Source organism: Urocampus carinirostris, chromosome 1 (genome assembly GCF_059441175.1).
Source record: "Urocampus carinirostris isolate Australia breed hairy pipefish chromosome 1, RoL_Ucar_1.0, whole genome shotgun sequence".
Lineage (NCBI taxonomy): Eukaryota > Metazoa > Chordata > Actinopteri > Syngnathiformes > Syngnathidae > Urocampus > Urocampus carinirostris.
Window position 1 is genome coordinate 21205163 of NC_142349.1, and position 21705 is coordinate 21226867.

Here is a 21705-nt window from a genome sequence, read left to right on the forward strand (position 1 = left end):
ACATATCTGAATCACATGATCCTACTTATTTATTGTCCATGAATACTGATTGAATAATTCTAATTTTTCTGTCAGGTTCCCTAATTGCGTTCCCCCTGGTCGTGCTGCTCCCAGATGTGTGCTTTTATATTTAAGCTTTTAACCACTTGCATTTCAGCCGTTATTTGTTGCCACACACAAAATTCTGACGTGAGGCTTTCAGAATGAGCTTTGCAGGCCTTGAAACATACAGCTTTAATAAAGCTGTTGGTTTAGCCAATCAGATTTCGAGTTGGCAAAGTGAGGGCCTTCTGGAAGGCCTCGGGAAACGTCAGCTAGGAGATCACTAAAGTCTAAAAATAATTATTCTACTAAATTATAATAATATTTATTTTTACTTTTAAGTCGTTAAAACTTTGAACTTTTTCCATATTAAGCAACTTGAATGTCAAGCAACTCAGAAGCTCTAAAAATGATTGACTTTTCAGTGCAACAGCAAATAAACTATGAAATACAAGAGTAAACTTTACATTTTCTATGTAAAACATTATCCCTGAAAAACACAGGAAACGGGAACTAAATTATTTACAAATTAAAAAAAAGGGAAAATACAAAGCAATTCGAATTGTTTTTATAGTCAACAAATGTAAAGTCAACACAGAATCCCTGAAAAACAAACATGCATATTGACTGATCACAAGAGAAAAAAAGTGTCTCGAAGGGCTCTTGTTTATTGGGGAGCTGGCACCTGTCGTTCACTTCCAAGAGACGGTTCGTTCGCGAACTAAACATCACCAAAGGCCATCCCTGAATGCCTAGGTGTGATTCAGGGACCGCTACTGTTTTAGTTATAGATTTCAAATGCTGCTGCAGCTGATATTGTTCCCTATTCTAGTTATAAGGTTAAAGATATCCAATGTTTGCTATTCAGATACTATGAAACAATGTTTGCTTGTTGATCAGGATCCTGGACCCACCCCTCCATCCCCCCTGGTGGGCCTGAAACCCCTGCAGCTGCTGGAAATTAAGGCCAGGGGTCGCTTTGGTTGCGTTTGGAAAGCTCAGCTCATGAGCGACTATGTGGCAGTCAAGATCTTCCCTGTACAGGTGAGTCAGAGCTTGTATGCCTTATACTCCGAATTAATCTTAAATATGGTCTAAAAGTTGCCATTCCTCCGTTATTGTTGCATAGGATAAGCAGTCATGGCAAAACGAACGGGACATCTTCCTGACACCCGGCATCCGGCACGAGAATATCCTTTGCTATATAGGTGCTGAGAAGCATGGGAGCAACCTCGAGACAGAACTGTGGCTCATCACAGAGTTCCACGAGAGAGTGAGAATTCAGTCTATTTATTGTAGGCTATAGGCGCCAATGTTGCAATGTTAGCCTGGCCTGTGTTTTCCAATATTTGCCCGGGCCTTTTATTTACTTTTGCAAAGGGGTGCCACTGCTTTTATTGAGACCACTGTTTTATTTGTGGAAAGTATATATTAAAGATTGTTTTTTGTTTTTTTTTTCCTTATGCTGAAGAATAATACAGATTTTACGGGTGGGGGCGAATTGTCATACTTTTCTAATGCAATCCAAAAACTCCTGTCATGAGAAAATTCCCTGGTGATATACATTAGACCGCCGGGACACGACATTTAAGTCTTTTGGGGAATCGCAAAGTGAAATAATCGTATAAAAGGGAACAAAACCCAAGATAATACATAGAAAATGTGTTCCGAATCAGTGAATTTTTTAAAAATAATAAAATATTTCATCGTAAGTGCTGTATTTTCCAGATTATAAGGCACATTGACTGATATGGATTTTTCAGGCCCAATACGATTAAACTTACATAACTTTTTTTTTTTCTTTTTTCAAGATGAACAAAAATGTCCGTACAACCCAATATGAATAAAATTTCCTTTTAAAAAGGGCATGGAAATTTCAATGGAGTGGGTGAATTGAAAAATGTGGGTAATCCTGTTTTAGAGCCGGATAGACCAACCAATGTTAACCACTAATCACTCAACCTTTCATTTTGGCGTACTTTGTATGCTTACTCTTATCCACAAACACATACGTTCGAACGACGATTTGATTTTAGGTTAAGTACTAATGTGTTACTCTCCACCGGAACCTGCTCCAATGAACTATATATACTTTTAACGCTTTCTCCAGGGATCCTTGAAAAGTCTTCAAAGGCATTTAATTCATGATTTCAAAAATAAGGCCTTAGTTGGCATTAAAATGTCTCAATTCCAATTTTCGCAAGTCTTAAAAATGTGAACACATTAGAAGGATCAAGTGAGAGAATAACTGCTTCAAAGCAAAGCTCTCACTTGCTCCTCTTACCCAGTTTTAAATATATGTAATCGGCCGATTTGATTAATAAAAAAGGCAATACCGATATCCGGTTGCCAGCCAATCGCAGGGCACACAGGGACAGACAACTCATTCGCTCATTCACACCTAGGGCAATTCGGACCGGCCAATTCACCTGAAATGCATGTTTTTGGAACGTGGGAGAAAACCCACGCAAGCACGGGGAGAACATACAAACTCCGCACAGGAAGTCTGGAGCTGGATTTGAACCCACGACAGGTTCCCATGACATGAACTGTGCCGCACAAGCGCTAACCACTGCGCCGCTCTGCTGCCCTGATCCAATGTCATTTTTTAAAATTTAAAATTTTATAAAAAAAATGTATGAATCATTTTCAGCAAATATGGTGTCATTGTCATGTGTCTGTGCTGTAAATACTGGGGGTATTATAAATTATATTGTAATTAAACATACTGTTCAGAGTCATTTTGTAAAATATTTGGTAACTGGAAAGATTTTGGGGCACACCAATGTAAAAAACATGCCCTGGCTCAAAAAAGGTTGAAAAACACTGTTCTAGTGAGCCTTATGTATGAAAAATATATAACAGAAGACAATTTTTGGGTACGTGCCTTATAATCTGGAGCATCTTATAGTTCGGAAAATATGGTACTCAATTATGTGTAAGATACTGTATGTGTATATCAGGGGTCAGGAACCTTTTGGACCCAAGGAGCTATACCATATATGTTTATTGAGCCATACCATATATTTTAAAACAAAATTCAGCAAAACAGCCAAACCTGCTTTCCAGACAAAAGCTAATTTTTACAGAACATTTTATTTTTTATGTGTGAAGTTAAATGATTTGATTAAAGTTTGTGAAATAATAATGCCAGACTCCGTGTCCCATATCAACAAACACTTAAGACTTGTCTTCCCCCTACAGTTACTTTAGATCATTGAGGCTCATTTTGACATTCATCTTTTGATAAAAAATGATTTCAAAACAAGGTGTAAGCCGAGTTCTCTTATAAATATGTCACAAAAAAAACTACAAACGAAAGGTTTATGGAAGCATTTGCTTTCAATGCAGTGGGAGCATGTGTGCTGTGTAGCATAGCTCTGCCCACCACTACCACTCACCCAATTAAGTTGTTCTTTGTGCTTGGCTAGTGTTTATGGATATTTACAGTTTGTTGTGTAGGTTTTTAGCATAAAGTGAACATAAATCATTTAATTAGCTTCATATAAAGGTTTCTTTAGCGATGTACAGCCAAAACAGTGTATGTTGGTGTGACACCTTAAATGTAAACTCTAGGTAAAACTGTGCCCCTTTATATACTAGACCGAACTGTTTCAGAGTTAGAGTACCGTATTTTCCGCACTATAGGGCGCACCGGGTTATAGGGCGCACCCCCAAAAAATAGTTTTTGGTCCTATATCTTCCATAGATAAGGCGCACCGGATTATAAGGCTACAATGGGAACGTCGACAAAACAGTCAGATGATTCAGTCCAACCGATTACCCCCTTAACATTCCCAAAGCTTGCAAAGAAGCAAATACGTGTCGTAGACACGTGCGGATGCGTTGTCCGTACGATGTCACTCAAATGCATCATTTCAAATATCATTCGGAAGGTTAAAGTCTTGGGATTCAAGAAATGCCAAACATTCCTTAGTTTCTATTTTCTTTTTCGCTCGCAACTTTACTGTGCATATGACAATAAACACTTGGAATTGAGTTTAGTTCACTCAACTCATCACAGCAACATCAAGATCATTCTAAAACAAGATACCGGGAAAATATAAAGCCGCATAGCTCACCTAAGTTCTCACGTTCAATAATAATACGCAATCATGGTCTTCTTACAACCGTGAGTGAAGTAAATCCAGGAGAGTAAATTATTTGCAAATACAGACTAATAAAACATGTTTCTTTATGGTGTACTTTAGCAAGCTTGCTAAGCTTGCTACGCCATTGCTAAACTCGGCCGATTGCAGGGTTTGTTTTGGCCATCTAGCCAATCCGAGGCTCCGAATAACTTCAGCCAATAGCGATCGATTTAACGAATGATTGACACATCTTTTTCGGCCAATTGCAGGGTTTGTTTTGGCCCTCTAGCCAATCCGAGGCTCTGAATAACTTCAGCCAATAACGAATGATTCAACGGATGATTGATGCATCTTTTTCGGCCAATTGCAGGGTTTGTTTTGGCCCTCTAGCCAATCCGAGGCTCTGAATAACTTCAGCCAATAACGAATGATTCAACGGATGATTGATGCATCTTTTTCGGCCAATTGCAGGGTTTGTTTTGGCGCTCTAGCAAATCCGAGGCTCCGAATAACTTCAGCCAATAGTGATCGATTTAACGGATGATTGACACATCTTTTTCGGCCAATTGCAGGGTTTGTTTCGGCCCTCAAGCCTATCCGAGGCTCCAAATAACTTTAGCCAATAGTGATCGATTCAAATGATGATTGACACATTGGTTAGCCAATGAAACGCCGGTATATAAATCCCAGCATACACCGCGGACTACTCCACGTTCGGGGGGAAATCGAGTCGGCGGCTGTTGCGTAAGTTGCGAGACCTTGTGATTTAATGTTGATCCATAAATAAGACGCACTGTATTATAAGGCACATGGTCAGCTTTTGAAAAAAATTAAGACTTTTAGGTGCGCCTTATAGTGCGGAAAATACGGTAGCTTTCGGCTATGCACTCATTAACCCAGGTATTTAACTTACTAAATTCTGATGACTACGAAGGAATTTTCTCATGTGTAATTTTGTCACCAAGCCATATGATCCATAGATTCCCGACCCCTGGTGAATATGAATAAATAACACCAATATACGTGACAATATTGTAAACGTGCTAAGATTAAGGTTTAAACTATGTAACAGGAAACAAATGTCCCCATTTGAGTAACTATAAATTTCTCTTTGGTAAAAGCCTGTAGAGGTGGCCTTTTTATCATCAAGTTTCATCTTGGCCATATGTGTTATTTTTTTCTTTACAGGGCTCATTGACTGACCACCTCAAGGGGAACACTGTGACATGGGGGGAGTTGTGCCGTATAGCGGAAACTATGGCCCGTGGCTTAGCGTATCTCCATGAGGACATTCCCAGCAGCAAGGGAGAAGAGCCAAAACCCACAATTGCCCACAGGTCCAGACAAAATGATTAGGTCCTAGATTACGAGCTGTAATAAGTCGGCTGATCACAGTTTCTTTCTCAACAGGGATTTCAAGAGTAAGAATGTGATGCTACGAAACGACCTGACTGCAGTCATTGGAGACTTTGGGCTTGCAGTTCGCTTTGAACCGGGTAAACCTCCAGGAGACACTCATGGACAGGTAATATAAACACAACTCTATTTCATAATTGATATTACCTCATCTTGATTTTTCTCCAAAAAGGAAGAAAACCTAATGGTTAAAAGTTTTGGGAATTGTTTTTTTGCAGTTATAATATGTAAAAATTATTTCAAATTAAATGAAAAGTATCTTTGGTCATACTTTTGTCTTTTTTTTACCCCCCAAAATGGTCAAACCTGTCAATGAATTTTCTCATATTTGATTTTTTTTTTTTTTATAACTTACTAAATGTTGGGTATATTTTAAAATATTAGAGAAATTATTTTTTTGAAATGTGAAATTTTTGGTTTCTGGTATTTTCAATTTACAAATAAATTACCAGAATGGACATTTTAAGGGACTTATCGACTTCATAGAGAAAGGTACCTGAATGTTTTAACGATTTGGCATTTTTAACCGGGTGAAAGCATTTGTTGGCCTGGAGAGGGATGGGCTCCACTGGTCTGTATTTGCCCAAGACATTCCATAGAAAATGGTGCCCCTACAACCCTATTGCTAAAGGGATCCACCCTGCACCAGTTATTGGACACTTTTGAGTAATGCACTCGACAAATCACTTTCTTTTGATTAAGGTTTTTTTTTGCACAAGAAAGTTGCTTCTATTCCATAATTCAAACATAGTACAGTACAATATATGCCTGCATAGCTAATTAATATTCATGATGCAGCTGGTAGGTTAGGTCAATCTTACGTAATGGGAAATGTGCTAATGCAAAACAAAATTGGCGAGTAGACAGCCAGTCTATGGTGAGCAGTTGTTGGTGTTTGGGGGTACATTTTTATTTCTTTGACAGTGAGTAATGACAACTATAAGGTCCATGGAAAGGAAACCGTATTAACATGAGTTTTCTGCAAGCTAGCTACTCTGTTAAACCCCTTTCTGGTTCATGCCATTGCCTACTAAATTGTGTGGTATGCTATTCAACCCCCAAATTAGCACACTTTTTTTTTTGTGTACGGACAGAGAAGACTGGGCCCATACGGGTGCTTACAATCCTTGAAAATGATTGAATTTGAACGTCGTGTATTCAAGGATTGAAAAGTGCTTGAATTTTGGGTGTAGTGCTTTTAAATGCTTGAAATTGTTGCCATTACTCACAACAAGTCCGCTTAACCTCAGTACAACCAACACCAGGGATATGTGGAAAGGCATTCAGGCCATCACCAAATACAAGCCAACCACCGCCCCAGTGCAGGACACTAGCATGGACTTTCTGAATGACCTCAACAAATTCTTTGGAAGGTTCGAGGCACAAAACGGCACCCCTGCAGCGAAAGCGGTTCCAAATCAGGACGAAAGAGCACTCCACCTGGACTCAACTGACGTGAGGAAGACCCTGAGAGGGGTCAACACAAGGAAGGGTCCAGGCCCGGACAACATTCCGGGGCGGATACTTAGGGAGTGCGCCGATCAGCTGGCTTGTGTACTAACAGACATTTTCAACACCTCGCTAGACCAAGCCAAAGTACCATCATGCTTCAAAATTGCCAACATCATCCCAGTGCCAAAGAAACCCCAGATCTTATCATTCAACGATTACCGGCCCGTTGCACTGACTCCTATCATAATGAAGTGCTTTGAGAGACTGGTTAAAGAGCACATCACCTCCAGTCTCCCCTCCTCATTCGACCCCTTTCAGTTTGCCTACCGGACAAACCGCTCCACCAGGGATGCCATCTCCTCTGCGCTTCACCTGAGCCTGACACACCTAGAGGAGAAGAACACCCATGTGCGGATGCTGTTCCTGGACTTCAGTTCAGCATTCAACACCATCATCCCACAACATCTGGTAGACAAAATGAGACTCCTGGGTTTCAACACCCCCCTGCGGAACTGGCTGCTGGACTTCCTCAGTGACAGACCCCAATCAGTGCGGATAGGCCAGAACATCTCAGATGTCATCTACCTCAGCACGGGCTCCCCCCAAGGCTGTGTCCTGAGCCCCTTGCTGTTCACCTTGATGACACACGACTGCGTCCCTAGGTCCGCCACAAACCACATCGTGAAGTATGCTGACGACACAACAGTGGTGGGCCTCATCAGGGACGACAACGACCTGGCCTACAGAGAGGAGGTGGAGCAGTTGGTGGTGCAGGGACAACAGCCTGGTCCTGAATGTTGACAAAACTAAAGAGATCATTGTCGACTTTAGGAAAAACCAGCCCAACCATGCCCCACTTTGCATCAACAACAAGGCTGTGGAGGTTGTCAGCAGTATCAAGTTCCTAGGGGTGCACATTACAAACAAACTCACCTGGTCCGTGAACACTGCATCACTGGTTAAGAGGGCACAGCAGCGCCTGTACTTCCTGCGGAGGATGAGGAGAGCCCACCTGCCCCGACCTGCCCTCATCGCATTCTACAGGGGCACCATAGAGAGTATCCTGACCAGCTGTATCTCTGTGTGGTGGGGAGGCTGCAGCGCTACCGACTGGGGTAGAGTGAGGAGGGTAACGAGGACAGCAGAGAAAATAATCGGGACTACACTTCCCTCCATTCAGGACATTGGCCAGAAGCGCTGCCTATCCCATGCTAAGAACATTATCGGGGACCCCTCTCAACCCCATCATGGACTGTTCACTTTGCTAGCCTCTGGGAAGAGGTACTGCAGTGTGCGGTGCAGGACCACCAGGTTCCGCAGTAGTCTAGTCCCCCTGGCCATTAAACTGTTACATGGTCAATCTAACATATAGTTAACCTAAATCTAAACGACTGCTAATCTGACTTTTTGCACTACTGGCAGTTCTTTATAGCTTGCCACTCCTTGCACATTTGCTCTCTGCACTATTGTACTTACAGCGTTATTGTTCCAGTGTTAATGTTACTGTTTACCTGACTTGTTAACCTGGCTGCCCATTTTGCACATCTGGTTAGCTACTCCTCTTGCACTATCGGCACTATGGTAAAATACTATACGTAGCCATAATACAATACAACTTTTATTTATATCTGTACATTCAAGGAAACTAGGCGGGTCAGATGTATCGACATTTCGTTTCTACTTTTGACAGGAGATATATTAAGGAGAGCAAAGTTTTTTTTAATGTATACATTGACATAGGAGCAAAGGAATTTGAATGTTATTTTAATGATTAGGTTGTTTAAGTTAAGTTCTGAGTTGTATAATTTAACAAGCTATTTTTATTTAGAGCAAAATAATAAATACTGTATAAGTGATTTAAGGTTTAAATTTAATATTCTTGTCTGTTTTTATTCATATTTATGTACCAAAAACATTAAGTTTAAGTGTGTTCGATAAATGTTTATCCTGGTTGGCCCGCGACCTTAAGTGTGTTTTGAATTTTGGCCCCTTGTGCAATTGAGTTTGACATCCCTGGTTTAAGGCAACGTGTTGGTCAGAAAATCCAGATTTACGCAATTTTAAAACTGCAGCATTACGTTGAAGCTTTAGGTACAGTCAGTCTCAAAGCTGTCGTTGTGGGAAAAACTGGGAAAGTTTGAGTTTAACTCGTTGTGATTGAGTGATTTGTAGTTTAACTGGGTTCAGGCTGTATTGTTGAATGAGTGGAAGGGGTTGCCCAGCTGATGCCTGAACCCGCTGCGGCGGGGGCGGCGGGCTTGGTAGAAATAATGGCAGCATTCGGGCGAGGATATCCGTCACGTGGTTGCCTGTTATACGTCCATTACCCGTCGCGCCAACCTGCCACTCCACCACTGGTTCCAGTTTACTTGCGCGCAGTCACCCGCCTCCGCATGCAGGCATTAGGTGACGGGGCGAGCAATCGTGCCAGTGCAGCCCGGCCGAGGCTGGCAGGGTCCGGTACCACCCAATCCCTAAATTTGAATGGAAAAATTATGGGGAGCCCTCTAAAAATCATATAATTGCAGATATATTCGTGTACCTGTTAAATTTATGTTTCACATTTGTTGGTTTTATTGGTCAGATAAGACTATTTTTTTTATTTGAATCATGCATTGTTGCTCATGGCTTTTGTATTGTTTATACATGAAATCTGTGCAAAACTTGGTACCAACAGGTAGGTACAAGGCGATACATGGCTCCTGAGGTGCTAGAGGGAGCCATCAACTTCCAGCGAGACTCCTTCCTGAGGATTGATATGTACGCAATGGGTCTGGTGCTGTGGGAGCTGGTGTCCCGCTGCAGTGACACAGATGGTAAGTCCACAATGAAGGCAGCTTGAATATGCCCTAGTTGATGAATCAGAGGGGGAAGCCGTTTCTTTATACACTTGTATCCTTCTCAGGCACCGTTGGTGAATACCTTCTGCCGTTTGAGGAAGAAATAGGGCAGCATCCCACACTGGAGGATCTTCAGGATGTGGTTGTGCACAAGAAAATGCGTCCAATCATTAAAGACTGTTGGCTAAAACATCCGGTGAGTACATTTGTAGGGAATTCAAGTTTGTTAACATGATTGAGCATGGCGAAGAAAGAATATCAGATTCATTGATTGATAGATTGGCATTTATATTTTTATCTACTGGTCATAGTATACAATGTTAAAATAAGTCGAGGATCAACAATTTTGATGAACAAGTGACGAATCAAAAAATAGGGCAGGCAGGAAAAAGCTGGAGCTTAGCTTCTTGGTGCTTTCCCCTTAACAACCTTAACATATATAATCAGACTTTTAATAAGAAGGCATTTTGAGTAACATAAATCAAATGTCGTCACCACACGAGATATAATCATATACGTCAAATCTAGATCAGCATGATCATGTTTAGCATAAAATGTCTATTTTATGTTCGCCTTGACATCCCCACCTCATTTTTGGGCGTTTTTATTTTATTTTGGTATTGATTTAATTTCTACGAGGAGAGACAAAAGTCATCTTGATATGATGAAACCAGTCTCGCTGATCTGTCAGTGAGTAGTTTCCATTTTGACATTGAGGAGCTTGAACTATTTATTGAACTTGTTGCAGAGGTCAGTTTTCAGCCTTTTCATGGCGTTTTCGAGCGTGGCGGTCGGTTCAGCGAGGCTGTTGGCCAGGGTGGCATCCTGGCGTTAACTTAGACCTCAGTCGCGGCCGTCTGATATCTAACCAGTTGAATTTTAAAAAAAATCCTTAATGTTTCAAAATAGTTTTGAGTGAAGTTGATGTAGCAAGGATCTGTAGCACAAGTACATTAATCCCTCGTTTTTTTTTTCCGGGGTTGCGCTCTCAAAAGGTACTACAATAGTCAATGCCCACGAAGTAGAAAACTTTATTTATTTATTAAATACTCTATTATACCTGTACATTAAAACCATAGAACAAACACAATTTACTGGCTCAGTCATTTGTTCAACAAATGAAAGTACTGTATTTGATAAACATTTTTTACAAAAAACTTTAGTACGGCCAAATCCTGATTTAAAAGAATCTGCTATATTCAACTAACGTAAACCTTTTTACCAAAGGTAATTTGTTGTCGATATCATGTGGACATTATTTAGAATTACAAATGTGGAGTAAAATGCTTTATACCCCATTATCATGTAGAGAAGTCCAACTTAAGTGGGTGATAGAAGTAAGGTGACAAGATCCAAACTGGCCAGATGTGGGACAGGAAGTCTGCTTGTCTGACACTCTTGACGACCACCAAAAATGCATATAGTAGCGTTGCCTGCAAATGGTTATATTAACCTCAAGATGTCGTCATTACCCACTTGAACTATACAACTGTAATAAAATAACAAGTATAACGACAAATAATAACACATAACACATAATTGCAGTCAAGAGGATGGTTTTATTGTCATTATACAAAAGTAAAACCAATTTGGAGGGCTTCTCCTTTCAGAGTAATAAAGCTGTTTAGAGAGAGCGGCCTGCTGGCTGTACGGTAGCAACGGGTGTCCTCAGTTTTGAGCAAGGTTCCAAATTTAGCAGTTTCCCATGAATTTTAGCTCCAGGTCATTTATTTCATGGCTAATAGATATCATTTTCTGGACCCGATAAAAATCTATAGAGCATGCGGTGGTGATCAGCTTTTCTTTGTGTTTTTCTGACTTTCCTCAGAGTTTGATTTTATTGATGAATTTCTTCTCAATGTAACGAGCTGCTAAAAGGTAGCTGTGGCAGTGCGCCGAGTTCGTTTTGATTCAAAGACGTAGACTGCGCATGCCCACCCCGGCTATTTGACTGACAGCATACCTATCAGATTCGTTTTAGCAAGCAGTTCCGCCAACCTATCACACACACTTTGACTGTGCGGGAACTTGCTGTTTGCTCTCTCTGACCACAATTGATCAAGTCAAGTCATGTTTATTTCCATAGCCCTTAATCACAAGAAGTCTCAAAGGGCTGTACAGACCAGACTATTTCAAAGTACCGACTATCATTACACCATCAGATCTAGAACCTGAGGGTGGGGGAGAACTCAAAAATCTCAGCATGAGGAAAATGAAGAAACCTTTAGTAAGGACCGCACATGAGATAATCCCCCTTCCAGGATGACCAGGCTGCAATCGATATTGCTTTAACAAAAAATTGAAGAATTGATTAAAGTACAATGTATAAATAAAATATATAGACGATACGTTGATATCAAAAGATGATTCAATTAAAAATCTGCGAAGTGAACCAGCAATAACTGAAGAGCGAATGAGCGAGGGGTCTCTGTATACCACTTCAAATTTGTCACCTCCCCTTAGTTACTTAAAAGTTTTGAGACTCATATTTGTCCTAAATAATTGTTTCAAACAAGTTCGTTTGTAAAAATACTGCAAACGGGCATACCAAGGTATATACGTTGAGTGCAAATGACGCTGCGCCCTCCCCGTGTAGAGTTCCACCCATTCTTACCACTCACCCAGTCAATTTGCTCTATGTGCTTTTCTAGAGCTTTTGGTTAATTCTAGTTTATTGGGTGGCTTTTCTTCATTAATTGTCTCAACAAACATAAATTGTTTATTGAGCTCCCATATAAAGGATTATTTTGGAATGAACAGCCAAAACGGGAGTCGGTTGGTGTGACACCTTGGCTTTAAACTGTAGTAATGATTGCGCCTCTATGTAATAGACTTTTCAACGCGTGCTACCTTCCCCCGCCCTGCAGGGACTGAGCCAACTGTGCGAGACCATCGAGGAATGCTGGGACCACGACGCTGAGGCCCGCCTATCGGCCGGCTGCGTAGAGGAGCGCATCGGTCAAATTTCTCGGACCACGAGCGGCACTACCTCAGATGGCCCTGTCTCTATTGTCACCGCGCTCACCAACGAGGACCTACCTCCCAAAGAGTCCAGTACCTGAACACAGGCAGTGCTCCTGACATTTTCCTTTTTATTTTTCAAACCCAAACTCAGAAGATCTCGGTGAATATTTAATAACATGCAGCTGCTATTTAATCCCCGATACCGGTATTTTTTGTTTTTTTCCTGGAGTGTTGGATCTTATTAACACATCCGTCTGCTGTAGTTTGGACATGGGATATAAGCTGTACGACAGGCAACACTACGAGTCGTTATTACCTCATGTTTTTGTTTTTTTGTTAATTACCTCATTTTTATAATGTTTGAAAAGTACTTTTCACCCTCTCCCCTTTCCAGTCAAATGAACTTTTGAGCTTCAAAACCTCTGGAGGATTTTGAGACTGTTAGAATGAAATGGATTCCTCTTCCTCAGGGGTCAACGCTACTCTGATTTTTAAAGGAAAGTCCTCAATATGTGTTCCCCTACTTTTGAAAGATGGGAATACCTCCCCCCCAACAGACAAGGAAAACAAATGGTATATATAAATTTATATAATGGAGCACAGTGTGTTATATCAAGCTAAAAGAAATGGGTGCTGGACTTGTTGGGAGATTTTTTTAGGGACAATATTGGTCCCGTGGGGAACTACCTCTCAGGTATCTAACAGGCTTTTTTTTTCTGTGTGTGTACGTGCGTGCGTGCGTGAGTATGTATGTGCCCTCTTCTTTGAGAGGGAGAGCCAAGCTAGCTGTCATTATGGATGGATTTCCCATTTTAAGGATGCTTTTTTTTAATTTGTTCTCATTGTTTTTATTTGTAGTTTTACTCCTTTAGCCATTGTCGGCCGCATTGACAAATGCTGTCTGAGGTTGCAATGTAACTTGTTACTGATCTCTAATGATGTGTCTGGATGTGTGTGAATAGATTTGAATGAATGGTTGTGCAGGTAAGCACACAATGGGTCATATCCCGGCTCAAATTTTAGATTAAACGCATCTTAATGATCATAAGACTGGGCTATTAGTAGAGCCGGCCAAAGAATGGTATGGTTCTAAATTCTGATGGTTTCAATTCAAATGCAACCGTGTATTGCACAATTCAGATTCTAAACAAGACATAGCTATTTCTTTTTAATTTTTAAGTACTTTTTACCTAATAGCTGATTTTCTTTGGCTAAGAAAACTATAAAAGCATGTGACAAATTCCCCCCACAATGTACATTGCACATAAAGGATTGAAAACCACATATGTATTTCTAATTAAAACATTGCCTAATTGATTTGCATTAAAATTGTATAGATTATATTCACAGATACATTTCACTGAAAAGAAAAATCAACAAATTACATATATATATATATATATATATATATATATATATATATAATTAGTTATCAACATAGCGTTTTTCTACACAGTATGTAGTTTTTGGTTTGAATATTAAGGACTCAAATATCTTGGTACAAATTGACACTTATGAGGTTCACAGGCCTCTGGCCAATATATTTTCTGACCTGATTTGGGTTTGTATTCTATACCCTCGGTCCTTGGATTGTACGAGCATGCACACAGAATGTAAGAGAGTGCAGTTTTATAGTTTGGCTACACGTGGCAGTAGCATTCCAAAAATTTAGATTTCTTTAGTCAGAGCTGCTATATAATAGGAAAATCCAAGAAAGACAGAAATCCAGGAGCCTAACTCGATTTTATGCATCATTTGGATAATATAAGAGATTTAGTGCAAAAGGTGGTTCATGTCTTTGTTTCCCAACATCTAAGAAAAAGAACCCGATGGCACATCTCTAAAAAACAACGGAATATTGAGTCAATTGTGAGCTTTAGGTCATCTATTGTAAGACCATTTCAATGTTCTTGTTCTCAACTACACTGGGACCTGTATTTTCCGCGCAATATGGCGCACCCCAAAAAAGGCTTTTGTCGTATTTTTTTAGGTATGAGGCACACTGGAATGGAATTGCTGTGTGTATAGGTACATAGTAATGCAATATACCACAGACCAAACTCACAATACATTGTATGCGATGGGTATCCAACTTGAGTAGTGGGTGAGAGTGCCAACACATTACCACCAGATAACCAGTGATACAGATGACATACAAAATGAAAATAAAGCTTATCCCCATATCCCACTCTTTTTATGGTGCCACAAGACTGATTTGCATAGTGCATTCGATCCTCCACTTATTCACATCTGCATCAATAACCTCTCGGTTTAATATGCATGTGTATGTAAAAGGAGCTTGTATAGTGTTTTGTTGAGAGAATTTTTGTCTTTCTCTATTCTCTAGTATTTGGTAAGTGAGTGGAAGGACTGTTTAACCTATCAGAATGCACTATTCAAGTGAGTGTTCCTAGCGCTCTAAAAATTGGGTGATAATGAGATATGGTCTAATGCCTTGTATGTTATTTCTACTACTTGTAGTATAGAGGTAGAGTGTTGGCAGTCTCACTTCCACTACTTAGGTTTGGATCCCGATGCATACGATGATTTGCAATTTAGGTCGCAATGTTATCTATCTATCTGATGAATTATTGAACTTATAGGGAATTATACTGTTACACTTTATGTGTTTACACATTTTTAATATTATCTGTGGTATTTTTTAATAAAATAGGTGCACAAAGTTATAAGGCCAAATTGTTATTTAAAGGTTCACCATATAGCCAGGGGGGAACACTGAAGTTTATCTTTGAAATGAGTTAAGAAAAACTTTAAAAAGTCTTTAATAAAATTAACCTAACCTTATTACTCAAATGCAGATGCACTGGAAGCCCAACTTTTAAAAACTGAGCAGCCCACAAATTCAAAAGTCCAACAGAAGATTGATTCACAAGAATGACAATTACTCCCCATCTCCTCAAAAGTTAGCAACGAATCCATAGCGGGGTATGAACCATTTGTGATGTGCACGCACGTTTATGAGAGACGCGGGCAGGCCGCCACACTTGAGTACAAGCAAACATGTCTGTTTTTGTGTTTGGACGTGTCCCCAGATACCTCAGTCCTCCACGTACGTCCCACCAGGAAACGGTTGCCTTTTTTTCGTCTCTCGCCGATGCAAGGCCATGCAGTCGTTGCCGTCACGTGAACACGAGTACCATACATTTTTGAATGTCCGTTTCTATGCTGCTCTGACTATTCCAGGACTCTCAAGGATTTGTATTCTTCGCCCTCTCGAGAACCATCAGCGACGTTACACGAGGCTAACTGGTTTTCCTTTGTTTGTTTTGTTTTGTGTGCGTTACGGTGACGATGAAGGGGCGAGCCCTCGAGCTGCTTCCTCTCCTCCGAAACTGACCTCAGATGTTCTGAACAAGTACCTCAGGCTTTTTTGTTTTCTACATGTACATGGACTTTTTTTGTGTTCTTGAGATGTCTTTGATTGCGTGTTCTATTTTTAAGAAAAATACTCTAGTTCAGATGGTTTTAATGTTGTTGGACAGGCCTCTTTGTCTATTGAGATTTTTATTCATTTTTTCTTTGAATATATATATTTTAACGTAAAAATCAAATTTTCAGGTTTCTTTTTTTTTTTTCAGTTAGTCTAGCAGTTGTCACACTGTCCCCATTAATAAAAAAAGACGCTGATTGTTGTAAATGGATAACACTCTGGACAATTTTTTTACAGGATGTGTCCCCACTCTCCCCATCTCCTTTTTCAGTGTTGCGAAAGCAGTTAAAGCAAAATTGTAGTTTGCATTTTCGGATTTGTTGAATGGGTCGCTCCTTGCTGTAACTTGTCTAACCGCTCCATGTTTAAAAAAAGGTGCTTGAATTTTTTCTACTCACTGCTGCCATAACCTGGCTTGTGCAGCCTCTATCAGCTCATTCATAATGTGTGTGAAATTACGTGTATTCCTTAGACGCACTCGAATAAACGCTTAATTTTTTCCTATCGTTCCTGAGGGTTGGATCGGCGTTCAGACTACCAGACCAGGCATTTTCTTACTTACTAATTACTTCTTACTAATTTCATGCCAAACTGACAAATGGAAATTTAAAAACCGTCAGGGACAAGCACTCCCTTCAGCCCCGATTCCTTAAACTTACAGTCTTCTGCCCCGAACATCTCTGTAAGGTAAAAGCAAAAAGGAGCAGTAGAGAATGAAGCTCTTAGAACTTGTTTTGGCATTGTTAACACATACTTAATAGAGAAAATATTTAACTTTTTAAGGACAACATTCTTTCTCTTCTATGCATGCAATGTCTTACTGAACCCGACAACACCTTAAATGACGCACCTAACCCAAGTTATTGTTGAGCTTGATCAAATAAAGTCCCATGGCTTGGATTTTTTTTAAATTATCATTTAATTTACAATGATTGGGGTTAGAAGCAAAATCTGGCCATAAAAAATTTCAGCCTGAAAGGTTCTGCAGCAGTCTTGACTTCAATGCAAACTGAGTCATTCTAAAATTCTTTGTGTAAAGTGAAAAATTTACATGGATTTCATCTTGAAACAAGTATTGTCTATAAATGTATTTTTGACAGGACAATAAAACACCCATTCTATAAATCCAAACAGACACTAATTTTGTTTTTAAAGGTATTCCCAAAGATTGTTCCTCCCCACAATTATGCAAATATTTTGCAAAATATTCCACCTGCGGGGGTCCTCGAGTAATTATGTCTAAAATCTGACCCATCTGGCTTGTTTCCTGAAGAGCTGTGATGTCATTGAAGGAAGAAAATGGTGAATTCTGTTAACGCAACATGTGAGGCAAGCTCTGAAACCGTTGCATTTTGCTCATTTCTGGTTGGAGGTTGGCGATTGTGGCTTTTTGTTTTTAGCCGCTTGTGTCGCGGGGTGGTATAATTTTGTCTGGCTAGCTCCCTGTTAGCGTCAGAGCAGCCAAGCGCTTTCTTTATTGGGTTACTCCCTGTTGGAGCTCGTTGGCTTCCTGTGTGTTGTTTGACTGGCAGTACTGGCATCAGCGCCGGATTTGCCATGTCCTTTTGTTTATTCCTGGCCGGCTTCTCATTTGTCGCTGTTGGTTCCCAGTTAGCCTGGCTGTGTTTTTCTGGTCGACTGGCCTCGTGTTTTCAGGCATAGTCTGTGACCGCTTTTGGGCGCCGGTTATCAGCTCTCCGTGTGTTTTATTTTTTTGCTAGTTAGCCCTTGTTTAGCTGCTTGCCCTTTGTTGTAGCATTACCGAATCCGCCCGCGACACCTAGGCATTCTTCACAAAAACTAACTTAACTTTGCTCAAACCACTTGTAACCTCTTTTACTAATTAACATGTTAAACAATATGGCGACTGGCCTGCTCGAGTTCCACCGGTGACGTCAGAAATACAAAGACGAGCTGTGTTTCAAATGCATTACCTTGGAAAATCTACAGATATAATGCAAAAAGCATGTACTATTTCCTCACATTTTGCTTGTTTAAGAATTTGGGAATACCTTTAACTATATACTTGCAGGTGATGTGAAGCTAGCACAAGAGTGCGTGTAGACGCGTCTAACTGGATTCTATTGCGAATCACCCCACCCTTTTTTTGTTGGGCACAGGATTACCTCCAAATAAACATAACCTGCTGATGTGATGTTCAGACGTGATAGTTTAGACATGCAGTGCTGTGCAAAGATGGTGATTTTAAATCCTATGATTTCTGTAAAAAGATACAATATCAGTGTTAGGTCATGTTTTTGGGGGGTTTAAAAAATGTACAAAAAAACCCTTGGATTTTTTTTTAAACACAGAGCGATTGATGTGCACAATGGTGTGTATATGAGTTGAGGGTCCAGCAATATATTTACCACAGCAATAGTCATTTGAAATATCATTTGATGCTCCATTCAAGCTGTGTGTGTAACAATGCCCCCAACTCCCATCCCACCAGTCCACCCAGGTGCTCTCACACAATGCCTCCAACACCGTTCAAAAAAAAAAAAAAAAAAAGGCAAACCTCCGGTTCTCTTGACCACTTACCTCACGCAGTACCTCTGTAACTTTCCGTTATCTGTAAAAATGAAACAAACAAAAAAAATGATTTGAGCCAGAGTGGGCTAATTCCTTTTTATGGGACGGTTTAAATTTTGAAGGCATGTATGCAGGGTTCATACAGGTGCCTGAAATCCTTGAAGATACCCGATTTGAGATATTGTGTTTTCAAGAATTAAAAGTGCTTGCATTTTTTTTGTTGAATGGCTTATAAATGCTTAAAATTGTTGCAGTGTTTCTCAAGAAAAAAACCTGCTTAAAATTTGATGACACTGCTCTCTGGTGGCTTTGCTTTGCCACTGTAGTTCTTCCCTTGTGATTAACTGCAGCTGGCATTAGTTTGTATGGTATTCTCCTATTAACCGTCATCGCCCCCAATAGGACAGGTGCATGCTACACCTAATCATGGAACTATAAAAAGTGTAGTAGTGCAAGGATTACGTATCAATAACGACATTCATTATTAGGCACGCACAAAATTGGGTTGCATTGGGTAAAAAATGGACAATTGGCTTTGAAAGTCCTTGAAAAGTGCTTGAATTTGGCCATAAAAACGGTGTAGGAACCGTTTATGTGAAAAAGTTATATTTGGTATTAGATTTTAAATCTTTAAATTTGCAATAAGTGCAACGATGATCTTATTTGCAAGTCAAAATTGGAACTAATCCTTGAACACATACACACCAAAAATGACTTAAAACGTGTATCAGTTCTTGTCATGAATAGGACTTAGCCCACTGAAGTTCAAAGTTGCTCTATGTATCATTTTTTTTAATGATTATTATTATAATATGTGTGAATGCAAAGAAAGCCCTTGTTTGAGTGTGGATGATAACATTACCCCCGTTGATGTGATGATTCCTGTGCGGAAATGTATGATTTTTGTCTTGATAAATGCGTAGATACAAAAAATGTAGATGAGAAGAAAACTTTTGTATATGAATAATAAAATACGCAGATGAGTCAAATGTTGTTCTTTTTACTCTTTACCAGGAGTGGGTTTTGCTATTGGTTCGATCCAAGTAAATACAGGGTAACATCCATCGATACACATACCAAAACTTGCTTGAAAATCTCGTTAACACTGAATAATTTAACCTCTCACACCCTTGAGTTAGTTTATAATTATGATAGAGACAAGCCTACACATGCTTTAAAAAAAAAAATCAAATAACTACAATGCAAAAAAAGCAGTATAAAGAAATAAATATTTCTATTACAACTCTTTCCGAACAAGTCAAGAAAGTAAAACCCAAAAAGCCGAAATGTAACAATACAAATATAACAAAGTCAACATGGCAAATATATTTTCCATTACACAATATTCTGAAGTCAACGTGCAAATGGTGTAAACAATACGATGTAACAGCATACAAATTAAAATACTACGACGAATCCACAACTAAAAAATGTTCAGCCCTAATTTGCCAGACATCCAGCAGTGCAATTTTCGAGTCAGAAATACGGCAAATAAATCCAGCAATGCCAATCATAAAAAAATGCTTCCACATACGGCATTTACGAATGAATCTATTCATTTTAGTTGTGCAACCATATTCCCTAATATTTTTGTTTTATGAAGTATATTTTTTATCCTCTGTTTTAATGTCATGCGCTTTATAGATTGATGAGCCTTATATATGGAAAAAAGGGGTACTTTAATTCGAAAGTTATTATGTAATGTATAAGTTTAAATACTAACAACATTATTATAGTGATAGTTAAAATAGCATCACGATTTTGATATCAAGACAATAGTATTGGTTTAATCTAAGGACACACTCAGTATCTACGTTTGAATCGATCTGCTCACCCTTACTCTTACACCTGGAGATCTAGCAATAGAGTGCTTCGAGGTCCTAAGATTACCCACAATGCATTGCTTGCGGGCATTTTGGAAGTCAACAAAGCTTTTCACTTCATTCTTATTGTTCAGCGAACCAGTTAGATTCTACATTGTAATGCCGAATACGTGCGTTATTGTTGGCTGTTGTAGCCGAGGGGAAAAGGGTGGGAAGGGCTTCTTTAGACTTCCGAAGTGTGTTTACGATCAGGGGATTGAAGCTCAGGAGAAAAGTGAACGGCGAAGACGAATGTGGCTGGCAGCTATCAACCGGTCGAATTTGCCAAAGCTTGACTGTGTTCGTGTTTGTTCTGACCACTTTCTGACAGGTAAATTGAATTATTTATGATGTAGAAATAAATTTTAAAAAGGTTATGGGACATGTGTACTTCATGTACATCTGTCGACACCATTCAAGTAATTTTGAAAATCCTTCAGTTCACGAAAGGGACTTGGGTGGAAAATAAGATAGTTGACAAGTTCGATGTAAGTCACACACGGCAACAAATCGGGATCAGACTTCCAGTCCTTGATTTTAATTAGGTAGGAATCCAATTTTCCAATAAAATGCAACTTCGCAGCGTACCGCTCACGTGCTTCCTTGTCTAAACTCTCCACGTAGTTTTCCATAGTGTTGATGGACAAAATCCGTACACAAACGAAGCTAGTTGAGTAAATACATAGACAAACTGAGTAAATATTTGCTCCTCTCGCAATCGCCTCTTGTAATCGACAGACTTCCAAGATGGCGGCACGAAGTCGTGTTACTATTTTTAGCACAGAGCTCTGAGCCCTCTATACTAACAGTTATTATGTAATCCAATAAAAAATATTCTATGAATATAATTTACGGATTCATACCACATTTATGGTGGGTGAAGCAAATTCATTTTGCCACTTTTGATATTTTGGCCCAACCTCAAATAGACCCTTGCTTCGGCGGCCCTCAAGTAAATTTTGAGTTGCCTGAATCCCTTGTGGATGAGACATGGAAAATAAAACGATTGCTTTAAATTAAACGGACAATAAAAAGATTATGATCTACAAGTATTT

At 39.6% G+C, this 21705-nt stretch overlaps 1 protein-coding gene across 2 annotated transcripts in view; it reads left to right on the forward strand.

The window, feature by feature from the left end:
* Positions 1 to 19777, forward strand: part of LOC148373875 (activin receptor type-2B-like) — a 33587-nt gene extending 13810 nt beyond the window's left edge. Inside the window, exons 5-12 of one of the 2 annotated variants that reach the window (XR_015849869.1) lie at positions 943 to 1086; positions 1172 to 1315; positions 5322 to 5470; positions 5544 to 5658; positions 9679 to 9817; positions 9907 to 10037; positions 12709 to 13499; positions 15859 to 19777. Coding sequence is in view for 1 of the 2 variants with exons in the window: in XM_088329829.1 (XP_088185955.1) it covers positions 943 to 1086; positions 1172 to 1315; positions 5322 to 5470; positions 5544 to 5658; positions 9679 to 9817; positions 9907 to 10037; positions 12709 to 12903 (1017 nt within the window). In the remaining variant the exon portion in view is untranslated. Of the gene's footprint in view, positions 1 to 942; positions 1087 to 1171; positions 1316 to 5321; positions 5471 to 5543; positions 5659 to 9678; positions 9818 to 9906; positions 10038 to 12708 lie in introns of both variants that reach the window. The other variant, XM_088329829.1, reaches the window with a different exon arrangement.
* The last annotated feature ends 1928 nt before the right edge of the window (positions 19778 to 21705 follow it).